Source organism: Camelus bactrianus, chromosome 2 (genome assembly GCF_048773025.1).
Source record: "Camelus bactrianus isolate YW-2024 breed Bactrian camel chromosome 2, ASM4877302v1, whole genome shotgun sequence".
Taxonomy (NCBI): domain Eukaryota; kingdom Metazoa; phylum Chordata; class Mammalia; order Artiodactyla; family Camelidae; genus Camelus; species Camelus bactrianus.
Genome location: NC_133540.1, coordinates 134,855,977 through 134,876,635, shown reverse-complemented (window position 1 = coordinate 134,876,635; position 20,659 = coordinate 134,855,977). Strand labels below are relative to the sequence as shown.

General features: G+C 45.3%; 1 protein-coding gene across 11 annotated transcripts in view; it reads left to right on the top strand.

Moving 5' to 3' along the window:
* The window catches only part of ADD1 (adducin 1), a 74,812-nt gene that overhangs the window by 18,516 nt on the left and 35,637 nt on the right, over nt 1-20,659 (top strand). For all 11 annotated transcript variants that reach the window (XM_074351438.1, XM_074351440.1, XM_074351441.1 and 8 more), the window contains exons 2-3: nt 16,292-16,506; nt 19,649-19,811. In XM_074351438.1, coding sequence (XP_074207539.1) covers nt 16,312-16,506; nt 19,649-19,811 — 358 coding nt within the window. In that variant the 5' untranslated portion in view covers nt 16,292-16,311. The remainder of the gene's footprint in view (nt 1-16,291; nt 16,507-19,648; nt 19,812-20,659) is intronic.

Sequence of the window (20,659 nt, the reverse complement as noted above, 5' to 3'; positions counted from 1 at the left end):
CAGTGCTGGTTTAGGGGTTGAGTTAGAGACACTCCACTTAATCTGTGGTACGTGTGTTGATAGTTAGAACACAGTAGTTTTACTTAAAATACAAAAAGATAAAATGAGTTTATAATAGGATGTTGTTTTTAATTAAAATAATGTGTTTTAACTTTTAGTTGGTTAAACTTAATGTCCTTGAAGTTTATGAGGTGGACTGTGTGGCCTGTTACTTTTACATTCTCGTCAGATATTAGAGCATGAAAATACTTCTTGTTACAGGGTCTCCACTACGTGCCAGACGCTGTGCTGGATGTTTTATGCTTATTATTTCTAACTGCCCCAACAACTCTGGAACGTCACTTGACTGTATTTTATTACAAGTGAGGAGACTGAGGTGGAAAAGGTGATAAACCTTCCCGAGGTCAGGTAGTGTGGATTAGGAGGCAGCAGGGGGGCGCTGCTGGCGCAGGGCTGACTTGTTAGTCAGTGGTGGGGAGTGGAAAGACACGCCCCTGTGTCTCCAGGGAGACGATGAGATAGCTGGAAAACATCCATGAAAATAAATTCCAGATGGAGTCAGGAGAAATGTTTAAAATTACAGAGAATGTAGAGATAGAGCAGAATAAAGTGTTTATCAGAGATAATGCCTGAAACTTTTGGGGAACATTTTGTCAGACGTGTGCCTCTGAAGGGATGATGACTTTTTCTTTAAAAGTAAAAGAATTCAAAGGAAAAGGTTTGCAGACCTAAGTATGTAAAATGTTAAAATACTTGCTTATTTATGAATAAAAATATAGAAGATAATAGTATGGGAATGTCAAATACAACAAAAGGTCAATGTAGGTATATACTTTAAAAAAAATCCTAGGAGTAAATATGTCAAGATTTCAATAGATAAGTTGGTGGACAAAGAGATTAATAGACCCTAATGGAAATTTCAGATGTAAATAAACATATGAAAAACATTCGTTCTTACCTACTAATCAGAGAAATGCCGAATAAAGCAGCCACTTCCGATCCATCAAAGCAGGGAAATTTTGCTGATACTTCTGCTTCCTTTTCAAGATAATGTGAGCCAGAAGGGAAGTGAAACTTCATATTTAATCCTGACCCATCGGAGGGGGTTTCTTTTACTGTGAACTTTCCTTTCCGATGTCAGGTTTACTCTTCAGGCAATCGTTTGAGACATTGTGTTCTCCTGTTTCATTTAGCAACTGATTTTTGAGCTCTCGCTCTAAGCAAGGCCCTGCAACTGGGATTTCCGAGAAGGATCACATTTTGGGGGTGTTTATTTTATTTGTGCTGTTACAATTATTTGAGAGTGCTTTATGTTTTTATTGACTTGTTAAAATATGCTATAGTTTTTTTCAGAAATATTCTCAACTGTTGTGTAGAAATCATTTCGAAGTATATCGTGCTCTTGGTTCCTGAGTGGAATTGCCTCCCCCAAGTAAACAACGCTTTATTATTCATTTGAGGCTTGAGGTCGAAGACTTGACTAGATGGATCATTTTCTGTCCTGCATTAACCCTAGAAGGTCAGGCTGCAAGGCCACGGTGCCAGGTTTTCCTAGACATACAGTAGAACATACCTGGGAAAGAATGAATGATTTACTCGTTTCGGGTGATAGTTATTGCTTAGCTAAGTACTAAATGACAGAATGGAAGGGGTAAACTCCTCTTCCCCTTTGACAAGGGTGGCCCTGCTGGGCGAATGTCTCCTTTGTGGAAAAGCGGCCTAACGTTGCACCCTGTGTCTTGACGCGGGTCTTCCACACGTAACGGTGTCTGGGCAAAGTCAGCTGTCAGTAGTTGGCAGGATGTGAATGTTTTCTGCCGTCCTCCAAGTTGTTTTTACCTCTCGTTGAAAAGAGTTTATTTCTAAAATTTCTATAGCCTTATGTTGTTAAGGTTTTTAAAGCTCCTGTTCATCGAGGTCCTGGGTTCGGTCCCCAGTACCTCCTCCAAATATAAATAAACCCAATTACCTCCTCCCATCAAAACAAAACAAAACAAAAAACAAAGCACCTATGCATATACAGATGTTAGATCTTATTTTTAGCCATTTTGTTTTTGTTTTTAAACAAAAGGGATATGCAGACATTTCAGTGTTTCCCTCAATGCCAAAGAGTTTGTTTGGTATTTTTTTAAAAATGGGGTTTATATTTGAGAGCTATTGATATTAATTTAGATAAATAAAATAATTCTAGGGAAATTTCAGCTACCAAACGTTCATATGCTCAGTGTTTATTAGTGTTAAGTATGATTTATTTTATTCCAGGTTTTGAAAACTGGTAGTTTTATTAATCAGAATATTCAGTTACTAGAGCTTTCTGTTTAATCGCCATGTCTGTCTACTCAGTAGCTTCAGGGAGTTTCTCTGGTATTCATTCCTGTGTGAAAATACAGAGCTGACTTGATGGGTGGGACAGGTACCAGCTGTCATGGCTGTGCTGGCTGGTGACCAGGACTTCATTGCTGAAATAATAGTAACAGCAGGCATCATATTGACCATATTGTGTCCACTCCTCATCAGTCTTGTAAGGTAGATTTCATTATTGTCCCCCTTCTTCAAAGGGAAAACTGGTAGAAATAGTGAGCTTGCCCAGGACATGTTCCTAGTGAGTATGTGGGCTGCAGTTTGAACCCTGATGACCTCAAATCCTTCCTCTTTCCCATTAAGCATCACTGTCTTTTGGCTGTTTTGGGACCTGAGGGTCTTCCACTCGTGTACTGCCGCCCTCCCATAGGAGACTGATTTCAGGCAGGTGACGGGGGCAGAACAGAGCTCTCGGGACCATTCAGAAAGAGCCAGGCAAACAGCCTGGTTTTATCTTACCCAACATATGCCTAGGGGCTGCGGAGTGCTGGAGAGTTAGCAGAAGCCCTGCTTAGCTGTGTGGACTCTGTCACTATGTACTCGCCTTGTTTCGTGGCTGCAGTATAATTTCGTGTGTGCTGTTTTAACAACTTAAAGTATTGGCCATGTCCTACATGTTACTCATAAGATCATTTTTATCACTAAATACTTTCCCATCCTACTGATTTTTAACTCTTAAAGTATTTCCTTGGTATTGATCCGTGTTTTTCTCAGAGGAAACATTCTCGTCTTAGGCTGGTGGTGTTCGACAGTCCTTCCTAAAGTGTTCAACCAGATTGCAGAGTGGTTTTTTCCTTCCTTATCAGATCTGCATAGAGGTTTGCATACTCACATGTGTCTGGTCAATCTCTGCTTCCTGACTTGCTCGGTTGGGTCTTCCTGCTGTCCTTCTGGGTCTCACTCTAGTACTACAAGTCTAGAATTCTCCTTTTCTTTTATTTCCCTACCTCTGGGAGTTACACTTGCTTGAGTCTCCAAAACCAGTCAGCTAGAGACAGATACAGCTTTGGCTTTGTATACCAACTTTGGGAATTGATGTAGTTCTTAGAAATGTAACACCTAGGTAACTCAAAACACAAAACCCAGTTTGAGGCACAGAGTGTTCATCTGCAGCCTGCAGTTCCCAGTGAGTGGTGGACTGCGGCTGGGAGCCTGTGGAGTTAGCTGCTCTGTCCCAGAGTCTCCTCGGTCGTATGTCGCTTGTGATTGAGTGAAGCTGAGTGACAGCTTTTCTCACAGTCAGATGCCTCTGGAATCCAGGCTCAGATTAGCATTGCCGGCCCGGAGTGTGAGACCTGGATGTGTCTTTGTTCCTCAGTTTATGCTTATCAAGGGCCTTTTAGATCATGGTCCTGTGAAGACAGTAGTGAGTGAGACAGGCGAGTCTCCTGCCCTCTTGAGGGTTACATGCCAGCATTCCAAGACAGACAGGGAATCTGTGGTGCTACTAATTACTGACACTTGAGTTATTGTGTCAGGGACTTGTTCCAAGCATTTTACATGCGCCAACTGTATGAGGGGTGCGTTTGTTAGCGTCATTATTTCAGTTGTGGAAACTGAAACCAGAGAAGTTAAGAAGTTTTCCCAAGCTTTCAGAGCCAGTAAATGGCTGAGCTGGAATTTGAACTCAAGCAGTCCGGCTTCAGAGTCTGTGCTCTGAAAGAGGGAGGGAACGCCTGGGAGGGAAAGAAAACTCGGTGATTTGAGAGAGCTGGGAATGGGGGTTATTCTAATTAGGGTGGTAAGGTGTCTCAAAATTTGGAGGTGAAATTTGACCTGAAACCTGGCTGATAAGAGGTAAAGTACTCAAAGTAGCTGGAATAAGTTTATTGCCGGCAGAGAGAAGAGCTGTGTAAAAGGCTGTGAGGCAGGAAGGAGCTGGGTTTGTGCAGACGGGGAGCCTCGTGTATCTGGGACAGTGTGGCAGAAAGATGGCTGGGGGCCAAACTGGGAGGGTCCCTGTTGGCTGTGATCAAGATTTCAGATTTTATTCCAAGGACTGCGGGAAACCGTTGATAGGAATTAAGCAGTGGCAGGACCTGATTTGATTACATTTTTGCAGAGAATGAGTTATAAGAGTTTGAGTGGAAGCAGGGAAAAGAGGCTGGGAGAGGACTGAGGTTCATATTGGACGTGAGGTGTGAGTGGCCCCTCCTTGTATCTTTGTTTACTTATTTACCACGGTATCTCAATGCTTAAAGAAAATGGTGATGAACAGATTTAGTTTTATCCCCCTCTCCCACTCCCAAACAAAATCTAGTCCTCGCTATCAGCCTTGGCTCAAGCTGTCTCTGCCTGGAGTGCCTAGTGCCCTCCCCACCTGTGGTGTCACCTCCAGGAGCCCTTCCTACTCAGTGTTGCCGCTGACTCCTCCTTGCCCATCCTCCCAGTCCCCTCCCCAGGGCACTACGTCCTCCTAACTTACCATGCAATTTACTTAATCATGTTTATTTACTGCCTGGCCCCCCCTGCCAGTATATACATCTCCTGAAGGGCGGAGGTCTTTGTGCGTTGAGTTGAGTCTTGCAGGAACTCGCTGAAGAACAGTGCCTGGCCTGTATTAGCTGCATTGTAGGAAAGGAACTCAGTAGACATCTGATGAAGTTACCCTTTGGCTTCTACTTCAGTTGCATTTGAAAAGCTGTGTGGGATCGTGGACCCAGTGTGGATGAAGCCTTACAGAATTTGAATTCTTCCCTCTACCTCAATAGTTTGAAATGGCACCATTTTGATTAAGTAACAGTTAATACATGTGTATGCAGTTTGAGGCATAATTTTTCTTTGTCTAAATTTGTTTTTGGCCATTTTTTCCATATGGTTTGAAACTTTCATAGTTTTCCCCTTTAAATATCATTTGGAATTTTTAAAGGCTTCAGAGGTTACTCAGATATTAACACGGGAAGTTCCTATGTTGGTGGTGATAATGGGAAATAAATTATATATGCTAGAAACTATTTTTTCATGTATTTTTGAAACCAGTTGTAGTTATGACAGAGGTGAGAAATTTTCATTTACTTGTCACCAACTATAAAAAGCTGCTTACTCACATATAGAATGTCCATAGGCCTGGCCAGGACACTCACTTTGGTCCTAGGCCTGACAGTAATCAGAGCTACCCCTTAATGTGTGTTCACTCTGCTAGGTGCTCTCCAAACAGGGTTTCTGAGTCTGACGGCCTCCCTCAAGATTGCCATTACAATGCCTGTTTGCGGATTAGGAAACTGAATCCTGGGGAGAACATAAGCAGCTTGTCCAGGGGCACACGCAGTAGGCGGTGCTGTGGGCTTCAGACTTGGCCTCAGCCTGTCTCCAGACACACACAGGCTGCTGCGCTCTGCTTGTGGCTCCTTATGTGCCCGGGGCCGTCTTCTCCCTTCTCTGAGCCTCAGTGTTCCTGCTTTAAAATGAAGGGGTCACATTTAAACTGCTGCAGAGACCTTTACAACGTCAAGTCAGAAAGGCGCGGTTCGTCAGCCCCGTGCGAGTGCCTGCGCGCCGGACGGCAGTGTCAGCTGCTCGGACCGCGCGAGCTCGAGCTCGTACACCCGGCCTGCGTCGCCGAGTGAGCGGGGTGGGCTGGGTTCCTGATGGCTTCAGGCTCTCAGGCCTGTTGTGTCCTGTTCTTGGCAGTAAACTTGGCCTGTCTCTCCCTGAGGTGAGGAGGGAGGTGCTTCCCGTCCCCTTGATTCCTCAGAGAAGGGAGTGTCCCTTTGTGCTGAGAGGCCAGGGACTTCCTGCTCTCAGTCAGATGCAAGTATGTAGCCGCTCCGAATCGAGGCCGATGTAGGTTTAACGAAATACTGTTATAATTAGCCAGTACTGATTTAAGAAATCCTCAATCCTCAATCATAAATGAGGTGAACAGAATCACTTTGCAGGCCCAACTGTGAGGGCCCACTTAACCCTGTCCGTTCTCAACTCAACTCACTGTCGCTGCCTTAGGGCAGGACAGTCTCGTAGAACCTACGTTTTATCACGTGTAAGATCAAGGTAGAGCCACTCTATTAAAATTCTTGACAGAGTGTGTATTAAAGTATCAGGTTTACAGACGCGTCTGATGCCGCCGTGCTGCTGGAGGCGCGAGCGCTGCGCGTTCTGCTCGCTCACCCCGCGGGGTGCTTGCTTTGTGCATGTTCCTAATGGTCTTTACCGTTTTCTCTCTTTCTATAAATTAAACTCTAAAAAAATGTATACATGAACAGTACTCTCCTAGCCGTCTCTGTCTTCCGTCCACCCAGATTCTCCTCACCGCTTACAAGTGTAAACCGCCATTTCAGGTTTCTCGTGTGGAATTCCTGTGTTTATGCAGATACCAGCAAATACGAGGTTTTTCTTAGCACTCGTCTTCCCCCACCAAGAGGTGCTGAAAGTACACTGTTCTCAGTATCTCGCTTTTTTTTCGTTTGATAGTATATCCCTGTTTTTGTGACAGTGAGACCATCTAAAAATTTGTGCGCTCACAATTAACCATATAGCATAAAGGGTTTTCAGTCTCCCTCAGTGACATAGTTACTCCTCAGAGAATAGACCTTTGGCAGGTTTTCACTCAGACTAGTTCTTGTGATTCTGAATACTTCCTGCCTAGCCCTAGGCAGGAAAACCTGGCACCATCTTCAGAAGTCCCAGAAGTGGCTCACATTTCAGCCTTGACATGTACAGAATGTGTATTTCTGAGCATGCTCAGCAGCTCTGTTGTTCTCACCTTATTAGCCCAGGCTGACTAGTATCTTCAAAGCTTCCTTTTATCATTTGTCTTCTACGGAACCAATTACTTCACAAGTAGGAACATTTAGTTCCTGACCATTAAATTCTGATAAAACTGCCTATTTGTTTTTGTGGTATTTTAATCTTCCTTACAGCTCTGCCAAGCTTTCCACCTTTTCTCCTCCCCAGAAGAACAAAAATGCAACTCAAACCCTACTTAGTAAGCCACCCTCATGGACTGAAACTCAGGAAAAGTTTTGTTTCAGTAAAACCATAAATTTTGAAAGTCTTTGTTACTTCAGTGGAAATACAATTAAAAATGGTCCAGCAATTGAAGGAAAGTGGCGGTATTGTGAATGAGCAAAAGCAGAGAAAGTGGTTGACGCTGTCAGAGGGTCAAGCCGAATCCTCCTTTTTGTCCTGCATGCAGTTGTCCTGGGCGTGGACCTCAGGGCACGGGCCTCAGCGTGGTGACTGCAGTGCGGGCCTCCTGGACTGCGGTGGTGCTTTGTTACGGTGTGAGGCACCGCACGTAGGATCGCTTCTCCCGGTTCCTCTCCTGACATCTGAATTGTGGAATTTCTGCTTGAAAGCACTTGTTTAAGTGTATACCGGTTAATATTTGCTCCCTTGCCACTGACAATAGTGAATGTTGCTTCAAATATATATATCTTTGAAGTGAGGATGAAAGCAACATTTTGTGAACCTAGTTAGTAATGGAGATGATTTTGCATTCCTTTCCACCATGCATCCATTTAGCAGATGTTTCTTGAGGTCTGTTAGGTGCTAATTGGTTGGGGAGATACTGTGAGCTAGACGGAAGACCCCAGTGTGTCGACCTGCCCTTGGCTGGCATCCGCGTTGTGACTTCCCATGCGGCAGTTGATGGGTAAGCTTGGTTTTGAAATGAGTGGTCTTGGGACCGGGTCCTGATTCGGCCATTTATCTGTCTTGAGGCCTCAGGATCTTAGAATTCAGAGTCAGTCCTTCCTCTGCAAATCAGCAACTCTTGCAGAGTTGTTTGAGCCAGTCTGAGGGAAGTCTGTGTAGCTTATGGCGCTGTCCTTATAAAAGTCATGCTTGGTCACTCTTCTGGATCCCTTGCATTTTCTAGTTGCATTTTCCTCAGCTGGATTTGGGAAATCTTCGGTGTGGAGTTGGGGAGTCAGGAAGATGATGCTTATGGCTCTATCCTGTTTTCTCATTTTTCCCCCCAGGGTGCTCTCTGATACATTGTCTCATTAGATTAGGGAAACATTTTTACTTCATAGATGAAGACTTCATAAGTGTTGAAGTTATACACTGGAACGAATGGATCTGACCACTGGGACCTGACTTAGTGGCCTGTCCACTGCCCACTACTGACCCTTGAACTGGAGAATGCTCTGGTCAGCATAAGAAGACCATTTAGTGAGAAGCAATTAAGAGCGCAGTCTCTAAACCATAGTCTTAATTTCATATTCTTGCTTCTCCACTTATGGGAGTGTATTATTGTGAAGAACACACCGGAGGACTGACTAAATACTGTACTTGAAAGAAAAACAGCAGCAGGTATGTAGCTACGTAAAAACTTAATAAAACGTGGAAGATTGAGGCTGGCAACCTATTACCAAGCCATCATAAAGGAGAGAGCAAGCAGGAGGGCCCGCCCACATCTCTCCTGCTGGACGGAGCGCGTGAGTGGCAGCAAGGCCAGGAGGCCCTGCTCGATTCAGTTTTCCTTTCCTTTCTAACTTGCACGTGCTGGGACACGTGGTGGTGAGAGGTGGTGTGAGGTATGGTTCAGAGCTCACCGCTCTGGAACCAGTTGGCCTGAGTCTGACTCCAGCAACCCCACTAGACGGCTGAACGGCGTTGTGCCGCAGCTTCCTTATCAAGTGTAGGAAAAAAGGAGTTAATACACGTACAAATGAGGTTTAGATCAGTAGTTAGCGCTCCGTGAGCAGTACTTTTTCTAAAGGGAACTTGGAGCAGTTTCATCTGAAAACATCTGGAGACACAGGAATAGACATGATCCGATCAGAGGCATTAAAGGCTTTCACTGTGCTCCGAGGCCCCAGGCGGGCGCACTCGGCTGGAAGCTGTGACAGGAACCTTGAGCAGAAGGTAGGTGTGTGTGGGTCCTTTCGGGAAAGTGGAGAACCAGGCTAGTCACGTGGGCCGTGAGAGGTTACAGCTCGTTGCGGTGTGTTCTGGTTTATTTGGGAGAGGGCTCCAGTGTTGGGTGCCTTTCTGTCACTAGCTGTGAGAGACTCCCCTTCCACTGAGTGGCGCAGTCCCCTTCCAGAGTTGTAGGTTCTGAGAGCCTGGAATGAATTTCTGGCCGAGCCTTCTTGTCTCCCCACCCGCGGTGCCGGACAGGGTGTGGACTGTCTGTGCAGCACTCTTCTCAGCCCTCTGCCTGCCCTTAGCCATCAGCGCTGGCTCCTCCAAGCCTTTTTAAAATCTTGTCACTCTTTCCAGCTAAGGCTTTTTTTTTTTTAGCCTGTTTTCTAGCTTTATTAAGGTATAATTGACAAAATTGTCCTATGTCAAAGTGTGCAAGGTGATGATTTGGTATGTGTGTGTCATCGGGAAATAATCCCCCAAATCCAGTTACTGAACACGTCCGTCCCTCACATGGCTGCCTTGCTCTGCTCTGTTCTGTTTTTGGTGAGACCGCTGTCTGTTTGAGGGTGTCCTGATGATGCTGTTTCTTTCTGGGTGCAAAGCTCATGAGCCCTCCCAGAGATGTTCATTCGCCAGGCGACTGCCACCTGCCCCAAGCCAGCCTGGAAGCACCTGCATAGCTCTAAAAGCGTCTCTTTTGTGAAGCTTTCCTGACAGCCTGTTCTGTTAGTGCTCTGGGGCTGCCACAGACTGGGCGGCTGCAACAGCACAAGTTGATGGTCTGCATTTGGAGACCAGAAGTGCGAGATCAGGGCTCAGCAGGGCTGGTCCCTGAGTTGTGAGGGAGCCGCTGGGCCAGGCCTGTCCCCCCGCTGCTGGTCTGCCGGCCATTTTAGGAGCCCCTTGGCTTGTCGATGCAGCACGTAAGCTGATCTCTGCCTCCATCTTCACGTGGCATTCCTCCTGTGTGTGTGTGTCTATGTCCAAGTGTCCCTTTTTTATAAGGACACCAGTCCTATTGGAGTAGGGACCCATCCTGCTCCAGTGTGACCTCATCTTAACTAATGACATCTGCAGTGACCCTGTTTCTGGATAAGGTCACATTCTGAGGTGCTGGGAGTTAAGGCTTCAGCATGAATTTCGGAGGCACACAGTTCAGCCTGTATACCCTTCTCTCTGCTTTTTCTGCCTCCCTCTGGACACTTTCCGCCTGCTCATGTGTAAGTAGATTTCTGTCACGGCACCAGGAGTGCTTGATTACATCTGGGTAGCGTCTCCTCATTTTGTAACTGTTTTATCTCTGGTGCCTTGCACGTAATGTGGAAAGGAGCTCCGGTGGAGGTATGTTAAGTCCCAGGAGTTGGTAGAAATGAAGGAAGACACTGCGGAGGGCACCTCTCCCCTTGCTCTCCTATTGACAGTTCCAGCAGCTGTCAGGAGTTGGGCGTAAGGTGGCCCAGGACACCAGCAGAGGCTACCACTTTTATTACCACATGAGCATATTTGATGCCTCTTGGTTTATTTCCCATGGACTGGTAATTCATTACCACCTGGCAGCCTTTTTGCTTTCTGAGGTGTGTTTTAAGAGCACTTAGAAGCTGACAAGACCCTCTGGATCTTCTAGCTTACGCTTTACCCAGAGAATTTTGTTAATGGTCACTTTCTTGTTTCAGCTTTTGGTTTGAATGTTCGGTTTTTAGGGATTCAAAAGTAAATCATGTGAATGGTTGGAATAGTTCGCAAAATGTCTGTGCCAGGAGGGAGATGCCAAGAAATAACTGACTCTGCCCCAGAGCTTCAGAGTTAGCTCATTAGATACGTTAGGGAAGCAAAAGTTTGTCTGGTCTCTGATCTGAGGTTTAGTTGCACGTCAGTGAGGATGAACTGCCCCGGGGCTGGAGTACCTTGGCTGCGAAAGGCACGCTTTTATTTCAAGTAAGTCACATGGTGGGCAGAGTGGTTTCTTCTGGGATGTTAGTAGAAGAGGATGGTTAATCTTAAGATTTCCGTTCACCCCGGTGTCAGTCTGAAGCGTGTGCTGAGATGTGCTCACGTGACGGCAGTGGAGACCAGCGTACGTAAGGTCTGGAGGCACTGTTTTCTTGGAGCAAGGAAGATCCTGGAGTATTTCAGAGACACAGAATAGAACTGTATCGTGAACCCTGTTTTATCCTTCATCCATCTTCCACAGTTGCCTTGTGGCTGGTCTTGTTTATTTGTGTAATGCATACTCTCTCCCTCAACCCTGTCTAAGTTTAGCCAACTCCAGATCTGTAAATACTTCTGTATGTATCTGATGCAAACATAATAATATTACACCTAAATTTTTTCACAGTAGTTCCTTAATGCCATCCAAGTCCAGTTAGTATTCAGATTTCTAATTGTCTCAAATGCCAGTCTTACATTTTTACGTTGTAATTTATTTGAGTCAGGATCCAGCTAAGGGCCTCCTGTCACCCGTCATGCTTTAATCAGGGGAATGAGTGACTTGATGTGACTTACATTTTGAAACTCTGACTTCTCTGTGGAAAATGGATTGCTGTGGGGATTGTTAGGAGACTGGGAGTAGAGAAACCAGTTAGGAGACTGGTGGATGTCCAGGAGGTGAGTGGTACTTACCCAGATGAGAGCAGCATGGGAGAGGCGGAGAGCGTGGATGAGGCGGAGAGCGTGGATGAATGTGGCCGCCACACGGGCGGGCGGGGCTCATCTGTCTCGGTTCCTTCAGACTTCTGGATTCTGGAGGGGGTAGTGTTTGTTTATTTGAAAGTCTTGTCCCCGGAGATTTCATTGATTTGGGTGGTGAAGTCTTAAAATTTTTACACAAGTTGGGCGCGGGGAGTGGGAAGGGATAGACTGGGATTTCAAAATTTGGAATAGATAAACAAGATTATACTGTACAGCACAGGGAAATATACGCAAGATCTTATGGTAGCTCACAGAGAAAAAACGTGGCAACGAATATGTATATGTTCATGTATAACTGAAAAATTGTGCTCGACACTGGAATTTGACACAACATTGTCAAATTATTATAAATCAATAAAAAATGTTAAAGAAATTTTTACACAGGTTAAATTATAGTGGCTTTATGGAGTACTGGGCTGGAGGAACACTAGTCCACACTGGTCTTGAATGAGTTTATTCAACTTTAATACAGCTCATCTGCCATTGTATCATCTTGTCTGTGTGTGAATAAATGATAATACTGATAACTATATATAGTAGAATAGGAAATTTATAGCTTTTCACTTAAACATTATAATCTTTTATGTATATTGTATTGAAGAATCTTCGTAGTTTCATAATACTGTATTGAGCAGATCGTGTTACAACCATTCATGTACCGTTGGACATTGGTCTTTTTGAATTATTTTATTGTTTAATTACTCTAAGTACTGTTGCAGGAAATTTTCTTTGCATCTGTAGTTTTCTGTTTCTTTTTAAAAAATTTGGACTAAATAACTTCTTTGTAGAGATCGTCACAGAAAAGTCTGCTGTCTTAACACACACTTGAAGACTACACCCGTGAAACCTGGAGCCATAATTGGCGAAAATCCAGTGCAGGTTTTGTGCTTTGAAAGTAGAATTACGCTTACTGTTGGTTATTGGGCTCAGAATGTGTGTACTTTGACTTTAAGTTTATAGGCTTCCTTGTTGAGGGAATGGAATGCGTGCATATCTGGTCTTCAACCTTTATCTTACCCCATTCACGTGGCAATCTGTAATAAAAAGAAAGCATTTCTGCCTTATCTTTAACATGTTGGTTTTACAAAGATTCTTTTCTTTCCGTCAGCTGTGGGAACCAGGAAGCAGCTGTAGTTGCCTCTAAAATGTTCCCCTTTGTCCTTATTTACTGATGAAAATGGCTTAAAATTGGAACTCATTTAGTAATAGAGAACTCGTAATACTGTGTATCCTTTTGTCTTTTTTGTTTTTTTGGAAACAATGAAGTGGAACATTTTTATCGTTGGCTCAGAATGGCCAGCTTCACTTACATCTAATGAAGAAACGTGTCACAACCATTAGTGTTTCGTTCTTTGGGTCATTTCTTTCAGAACAAACTAGGTTGAACAGATGAAACTACACATTTTCAGGGCTCTGTTCAGAGAAGAGGAAGTCAGGTGGCGGCTTACTGACCCTGGGCTGCCTGTAGTCCTTGGCTGCTTTGTGCTGTCGTCTTTGTCCTCGAAGCAGTGTCACTTTAATCAGCTGTTACTTATGTACTATCTTTAGATTTCAGGAAAGCAATGTCCAAATTGGTCTTTTCTTTAAATTTTCTTTCTTCTATTCATTCTTTGGCTATTAGTACAGCAGAATATTTTTAAAAATTTAAAAATTGTACACAATTTTTCAAGGTTGCTTTCCATTTACAGTTATTATAAAATATTGGCTGCATTCCCCGTGTTGTACATACATCCTGAGCCCGCCTTACGCCTGTGAGTTTGTACCTCCCTCTCCCCAATGGTTTTGATAAACAAACTGTCCTTTAAAGCCTTGCTGTTCATGTTGTGCTCCGAGTTCAGTGGCATTCGTATCACTTGGGAGCTCCTGAGACGTGAAGAATCTCAGGCCCCACCAGACCTACTGGATGTGAATTTGTCTTTTAACATGATTCCCAGGCAATTCAAATGCACATTAAAAAGCTAACAGTGCCAGCCCCAGATTCCCAAGGTTGGGTCCTGCTGGTCAGGGCACCTTTGCGCCTGTGCCCTCAAGCCCGTCCCTTGGGGACATTGTTTCCCCTTGCTGCCTCTTCTGCTGCCTCCACCAACCATCATCATCATCGTCATCATTTTTTGCAGTGTGGCTCAGAGGTTAAGAACAAAAGCTCTGCAGCCAGACGGCCTGTGTTAGAATCCCAGCCCTTTTGACTTCCATCTGAGTGACCTAAGTCCCCTGGTCTGTAACGTGAGAAAGCCAGAGCAAGTGGACAAGCCGAGGAGGTGAGAGGACGGAGTGTACGTAAGGAGCCGTGTCTGGCATTCAGGTCTGGCTGCTGTCACTCGCCTTCCTTTGTCATGAACAGTATTTTAGTTACCTGCTGCAGCAGGACAAACCATCTCAGGACCTTGCAGCTTAAAGTAGTTATTTTATTCATAGTTCATGATTTTGCGGGTCAGGAGTTTAGGCAAGGCTCAGCTGGGCAGCTCTGCTCTGTGTGGCACCCACCAAGGACGCTTGAAGACTTTCAGGCTTTTGATTATTTTAATTAAGTTCTATATTCTGGATGTAAATATCTTCTCAGATATATGATTTGCACATACTTTCTTCCATTTTATGGGTTGTTTTTTCACTTCCTTATTTATTTATTTATTTTTTAGATTCCACATATGAGCAATTTCATGTGGTATTTTTCTTTCTTTTCCTGGCTTTCTTCACTTAGAATGACATTCTCCAGGAACATCCATGTTGCTGCAAATGGCATTGTCAGTTTTTATGGCTGAGTAGTATTCCACTGTATAAATATACCACATCTTCTTTATCCAGTCATCTGTCGATGGACATTTAGGCTGTTTCCATGTCTTGGCTATTGTAAATAGTGCTGCTATGAACATTGGGGTGCAGGTGTCATTTTGAAGTAGGGTTCCTTCTGGACATGTGCCCAGGAGCGGGATTCCTGGGTCCTATGGTATTTCACTACCTTATGTATCCTTTGAAGCACAAATGTTTTTACTTTTGAGGAAGTCCAGGTTATCTCTTTTTTTCTTGTTGCTGTCTTTTTGGGGTCATGCAAGACTTTGCCTAACCCAGGGTCTTGTGGATTTACTCCTTTACTTTCTTCTAAGAATTTTATAGTTTATGCAGTTACATTTAGGTCTGTGTTCCATTTGGAATGAATTTTTGTATGTAGTGTAAGGGGCACCACTTACTTTTTTAGTTGCTGATTTAACCTTTTAAAAAAAAAACACACCTACTTTGCTTATCCTCTGTGGCTTGAGGAACTGTTGTTCACTCACTCGTCGTTGAAACTCTGTCTGTGGCTTCTGAGACTTTCTCATCTTGTCTTCTGGTCCTTTCCTTCTTGTTCTTAATGTATTCAGGTATTTTAATTTAGATACTGTTATATGATGGAAACTGTTCTGGGTGCCTGTTCTGCCCTCCTCTTCCCAATTTGTATTCTTCTGCTGGCCAGTTTCCTCTCCTCTCCTGGCTTTAGCCAGCGTCTCTGTGCTAGTGAATTCCGGTCAACAGCTCTGCCTTTCTCAGTGAGTCTGTCTCCCCTGTGAGACTGTTAGACTGTGAGTCCAGCTTCCCTAAAGTGAGGACCACATCTAATTAATTTTGTGGCCAGCGGTGACTGTCATACCAGATGCTCAGTAGATACCGTATATATGTTGTTAAAGCTGTCATTTAGTGTTTTATAAAAACAGAATAGAAATTGAACTATTTGTATGATTAGTAAAGGTGCTGTTTAGAGATTTAGTAGTTAAAAGATGAATATAATTTAGTGCATTTGAGCATCATTTCAAATAAAAGATGGCGATTAAAAAGAATGTAAATTAAGTAGCCATATTAGCAGATTTTTAAATTTGAGCCATTTGGGCATCTTTTGAGGTTATTTACAACCCAGGGCGTGGTGACATTTTCAGTACCTGCTGTTACTGTTCTTTGAACCAAACTGGTGATGTTGATGAGGAACATTTCCCGTTTGTGTGAATATAGATGTGTGAGCAGCTTCTCTCCTGTTGCTCAGCCTGGGGAATCCTGTGCAAAATCGCCACCAATACTTTTTGGGAAAATTAGCATAAATCAAATTTTTCTGGAAATGAACTCTGCTGCTGTTAGAAGACCCTGTCTGTGTGGGACACATGATGACTTTCGGCTGTCTGACGGTCAAAATTTTCCTAAGTTTGTCAGAGGAAATAGTAGTTTTGTGGGATTGTTCTGTTGTCGCTGAAGAAGAGCAAGGGCAGAACTGCCATGGCTGGTGGGAGGGTGGGAGATGGCTGGTCAGCCACAAAGAGGTCTCACACGTCATGGCTCTGGCCGATGGCCAGGGTCACTCAGGGCGTCCTTGGGCTGAAGATGGTATTTATCAGGCTGATGTGCTCATTGTGAAAGGCTGCTGGACATTGATTCAAAAACAATACTTTCTTTTATTTTGATTCTGTAGGAACCTAGAAAGATTGTGCAATGAATGGTGATACTCGGGCGGCAGTGGTGACCTCACCACCCCCGACCACAGTCCCTCACAAGGAGAGGTATTTCGACAGAGTGGATGAGAACAATCCAGAATACTTGCGAGAGAGGAACATGGCCCCAGACCTTCGCCAGGACTTCAACATGATGGAGCAGAAGAAGAGGGTGTCCATGATTCTGCAGAGCCCCGTAAGAGGAGCCTTTCTCTAACCGCGTGTCCTCCTCCTCCTTCCCTCCTTCAGCCCGTCTGCTCTGCTGTGTGGTCACAGTCAGTTTATCTCACACAGCAAGTCAGCGCCAAGGGCTCGGAAAGGTTCAGCTTAGTTCGAGTTACCAGACACAATAAGCGGAAGTCTTCAGTGTCATAGAGGGCAGGAGGTGTCACTTCTCCTTTTTACCCTCACTGCTTCTCTGGAATCTTTAAATGCTGGGACCGTTTAAAAACGACTGATTCCTCCTAAACGCCTGGCCTGGGGCTGGGCCCCTAGTAGGTCTAGACGGCACCCGGTCATGGGCGGCTTTCACCATGGCTGCGCGGCGTGCCGTGCCTTGGCCGCGCCCCGGGCCGGGCGGCGCTGCTCTCGGGCTCTCGCGCTGAGACTGCTGCCCCTGTGCGCATCACTCTCTTTCTTTTTAACCTGTTCTTGTTTTGTTTCCTGAATATTTTGGGGTGTCATTTGACAGATAATTCATGGAGCTTTTTAAAAATTTTAATTTATTTTTTACTTTATACTTTTTTGGGGGGGTTATTTGTTTACTTTTAGAGGAGGTACTTGGGATTGAACCCAGGACCTTGTGTCTGCTAAGCACGCACTCTACCTCTGAGCTGCACCCTGCTCCCTGAACTTTTTTTAGTGGTAATCAATCCATCTCCAAGGAACTGGGGATTTAGCAGTAAACAAGACATACAAAGCTTTTTCGTTTGGTTATTATCATTCGTCTATCGTTTTTCAATAATATAACTGACAGTAGAGTGCACGGGTCTCAAGTGTACGGCTTGATGAGGTCTGACATGCAGGCAGCACCCGTGTAGGCGCTCAGGTCGCCTCAGACTTGCGTTCTAGTCGAAGGGGATAAGCAGTGAGCAACAGACAGAAGCGAGGGGCAGGAAGCAGTCGGCTGGTTAAGTTGTGCCGGTGATTAGAACAGGCCTCTCTGAGTAAAGGAGTGATGGGAAGGAGCCGGGACTGGGGGAGACGCATTCTGGGCTGAGGGAGCTGCTAATGTGAAATTCCTAGGCTAGGCATGAGCTTGAAAGAGTCGGAGGCAGCTGGGTGGTCTGAGCATAGGAAGCAAAAGGCCGGAAGGTGCAGCGAGGCTCGAGGGGCGAGGGAGCAGGTCCTGGGAGGCAGTGCGAGCTCAGCTGAGGAGCTTGTCTTACATCCAGAGTACAGTTGTCATTGGAGGGTTGCAGACGGGAGTGGCACGATTCAGTCTTTGAGTAGCTCATTCTGGTTTGGTACAGAGGGAATATCACGTGGGGCAAGAGAGAACGCCGTCTCCCAGATGCGGTGATGGAAGCTTGGGCCAGAGTGGTGGTGGTGGAGGTGGGGAGAGGTAGACCCATCTGAGTTTTACTGTGAGGGTAGGGTGAGTAGGATTTGCTGATGGATGGGGAGGAAGAGGTGGGAGGAAATGAAGAATCAGAGCAACATGTGGACTTGGCTCAAGTAGTTTTCCTGGTAAAAAGCAACAAGCAATAAGTAAAAGTCACCTGGGATAGAGTGAAGTAGCAACTTACAGCGGCTAGTGTGCACCAACGCCGTGCTCGGCACTGGGGTGTGGAGCCCCCGCCCGCAGTCACTTAGAGCCCAGCAGCATCAGAGCGTTCCTGACGCAGGAGCATCCAGAGAAGGCCACCAGTGAGAAGGCTGCAGGACCCGGTGCCTTGCTGGGTAGGGCGTGCCTGGGCTGGCTTCTTGGTTCCGGGCACGTGGTGGTTCATCCACAGTGAGGGGTGGGCAGGCGCCCTGTGGACGCAGGTGCTGTAGTTGGCGGACGTGAGAGGGAACCTGTGAGAGTTCTTCAGAGTGGCTCTGCTCTCGGGGATAGCACCTGGAGTCACTGCTGAGGACGGGCGCCGGGAGCAGCGTCGGAGGCTTGAGGAGAGAGAAGGCATGAAGGGGAGGTGAGGGAATGGGCCAGAGAAGTCGAGAGCGGTCCTGGGTTCGTGTGAAGGGTACACTCAGGGCAGTGTCCCTGAACTTAACGTGAGGCAGCGCAGGAGTCTCTGCCTTTTCCCTCCAGCCACTTCCAGAGGCATGAGTAGAAAGGGCGAGGAGTTAGCTTTACCCAGGACTGGGATTTTGCCGGATGAAATGGTAGAGCTGAAGTTGTGAGCCAGGGAGCGGTTACAGTGTTAAACCAAGGGCCTAAGCTGAGTGAGGGGTCAGGACACAGGGAAGGTGAGGGATGATGATAGGGTCTTAGGGTCACGATGGGCTGAAGAAGGGTGCACTGGACACTAGGAAGAGGTGTCTGCAGAGCACAACCTTGGCTCTGAGATTGAAGAGGGACACAGTTACTGGGAATGAGCAGGTCCCTGGGGCACGACCATGGAAACAGGAGGCCGAGGTGAGTTGGAAGACGGTCATTGGAGGCGAGGCGATCAGGAAGCTGAGAGGTGAGGGAATGGATGTTGGCCCACCCGGGATTAGGACCAGGCAAGTGCATGAGGTCATTGGCCAGTGACTGCTGGTTGGGGCCAGAGTCTGGGACCCAGGTGGACAGCCCCGGGCCTCACTGGCATTGCTGAGCTCAGCTCTGGACTGCGTGTGTGGGTCATCGGGGTTGCCGTTGGTACAGAGGCCCCTTGTAGTGTTGTTTTTCTCCTTCTTGTGTTTCCCTCACGAAGTTTTAAGTTCATTAATGGCAAGGCCATTTTTTTCCATCTATATGTTCTCAGTGCGTAGAACAGTGTCATTTAATTTTTCTTAGCCTTTCGTGCTGTATGTGCACAGCATTCCATTGTAAGGTGAGTCAGTATATTTAATCAGTCCTCTGCTGTTTAAAGTGTAGACTGTTACCTGTTTTCCCTTTTACTAGTGATGCTGGAATGAGCATCTAATGAATAAGTCTTTGGGCACATCTCTGATTAGTTCTTTAGAAAAGATTCCTGGGAATAGAAGGCCTGTTCAAATTCTTAAGTGTCTATATTGTTAAATTACTTTACAGAAAGGATGTGCCAGTTATGCGCCAAGTAGCGATGTATGAGAGTATTCACTTGCCACTGGATGAAAACAGACTAAACAGTGGTCTCTGTGATAGTTACCCCTGCCTTCCCGAGGAACAAAGAAGCAGCGTCTCATTGTTTTAATTTGCTTTTTGTTAGGCTTTCTGTGAAGAGCTGGAGTCAATGATACAGGAACAATTTAAGAAGGGGAAGAATCCCACAGGCCTGTTGGCATTACAGCAGATTGCAGACTTCATGACCGCGAATGTCCCAAACGTCTACCCGGCAGCTCCACAGGGAGGGATGGCTGCCTTAAACATGAGTGAGTAGCTCCTGGCTCTGTGCGCTGACTGACTGACATCAGGTGTTGCTTCCTATCTCTCTGGCTTACCTGTTCCATGGATTTCTAGAACATCTTGGCTGACGCTCACCAGTGTACTGTCTAGGGGACACTGAGACTCACATTTAACTTACGAGCTCAGACTTCCGTCTTGGAGTGGAATGGTAGTCAGTAGGTTTTCGTCTTTTTCACATGGATTCTAGTAATACATGAATTAGACAATAAAGAACAATGTAGTGTATTTACTTGCATGTTGTCTTCCAATCAGAGATAAAGAGAATTTCATTTCAATAGTGCCACACCAAAAAAGGAAAAGAAGGAAGAAAGAAATCTGACTGGTTTTAATTGTGTCCAGTAGTTTGTTTCTTAAATATAAAATTTTTAATACAAATTTTAACCTTTGTTATAAAATAGAACATATGCAGATGGCATTGAACAAGTGATGTATAACTTAGGAATGATTTTAAGGTGAACACCTTTATAACCGTCACCAGGCTAAGAGGGAAGGAGTTACAGTCACTTGCCCCTTGCCCGACCCCTCTCTCAGAGGAACCATCGTCTTGACTGGTGTGGTGTTGTGCCTTGCTTTTCTTTGTGGTTTTATCACCCAAATGGTCATCCCTAAATATTATGCTTCAGTGTTTGTCTATTTTTACTTAATGTCTCTTAAGCATTTTTAAGGTTACAAGTTGCCCCTCCATTTCTTTTTCTCCTCACTCTTTAAAGAAAATGGATTTGTTGACCTACAGTTTTCTAGTCTGGGTTTTGCTGGTTCCCTGTCCGTGGTGCTGACGAGGTCTTTTGTCTTTTGTGTTCGCAGTAGTTGGTAG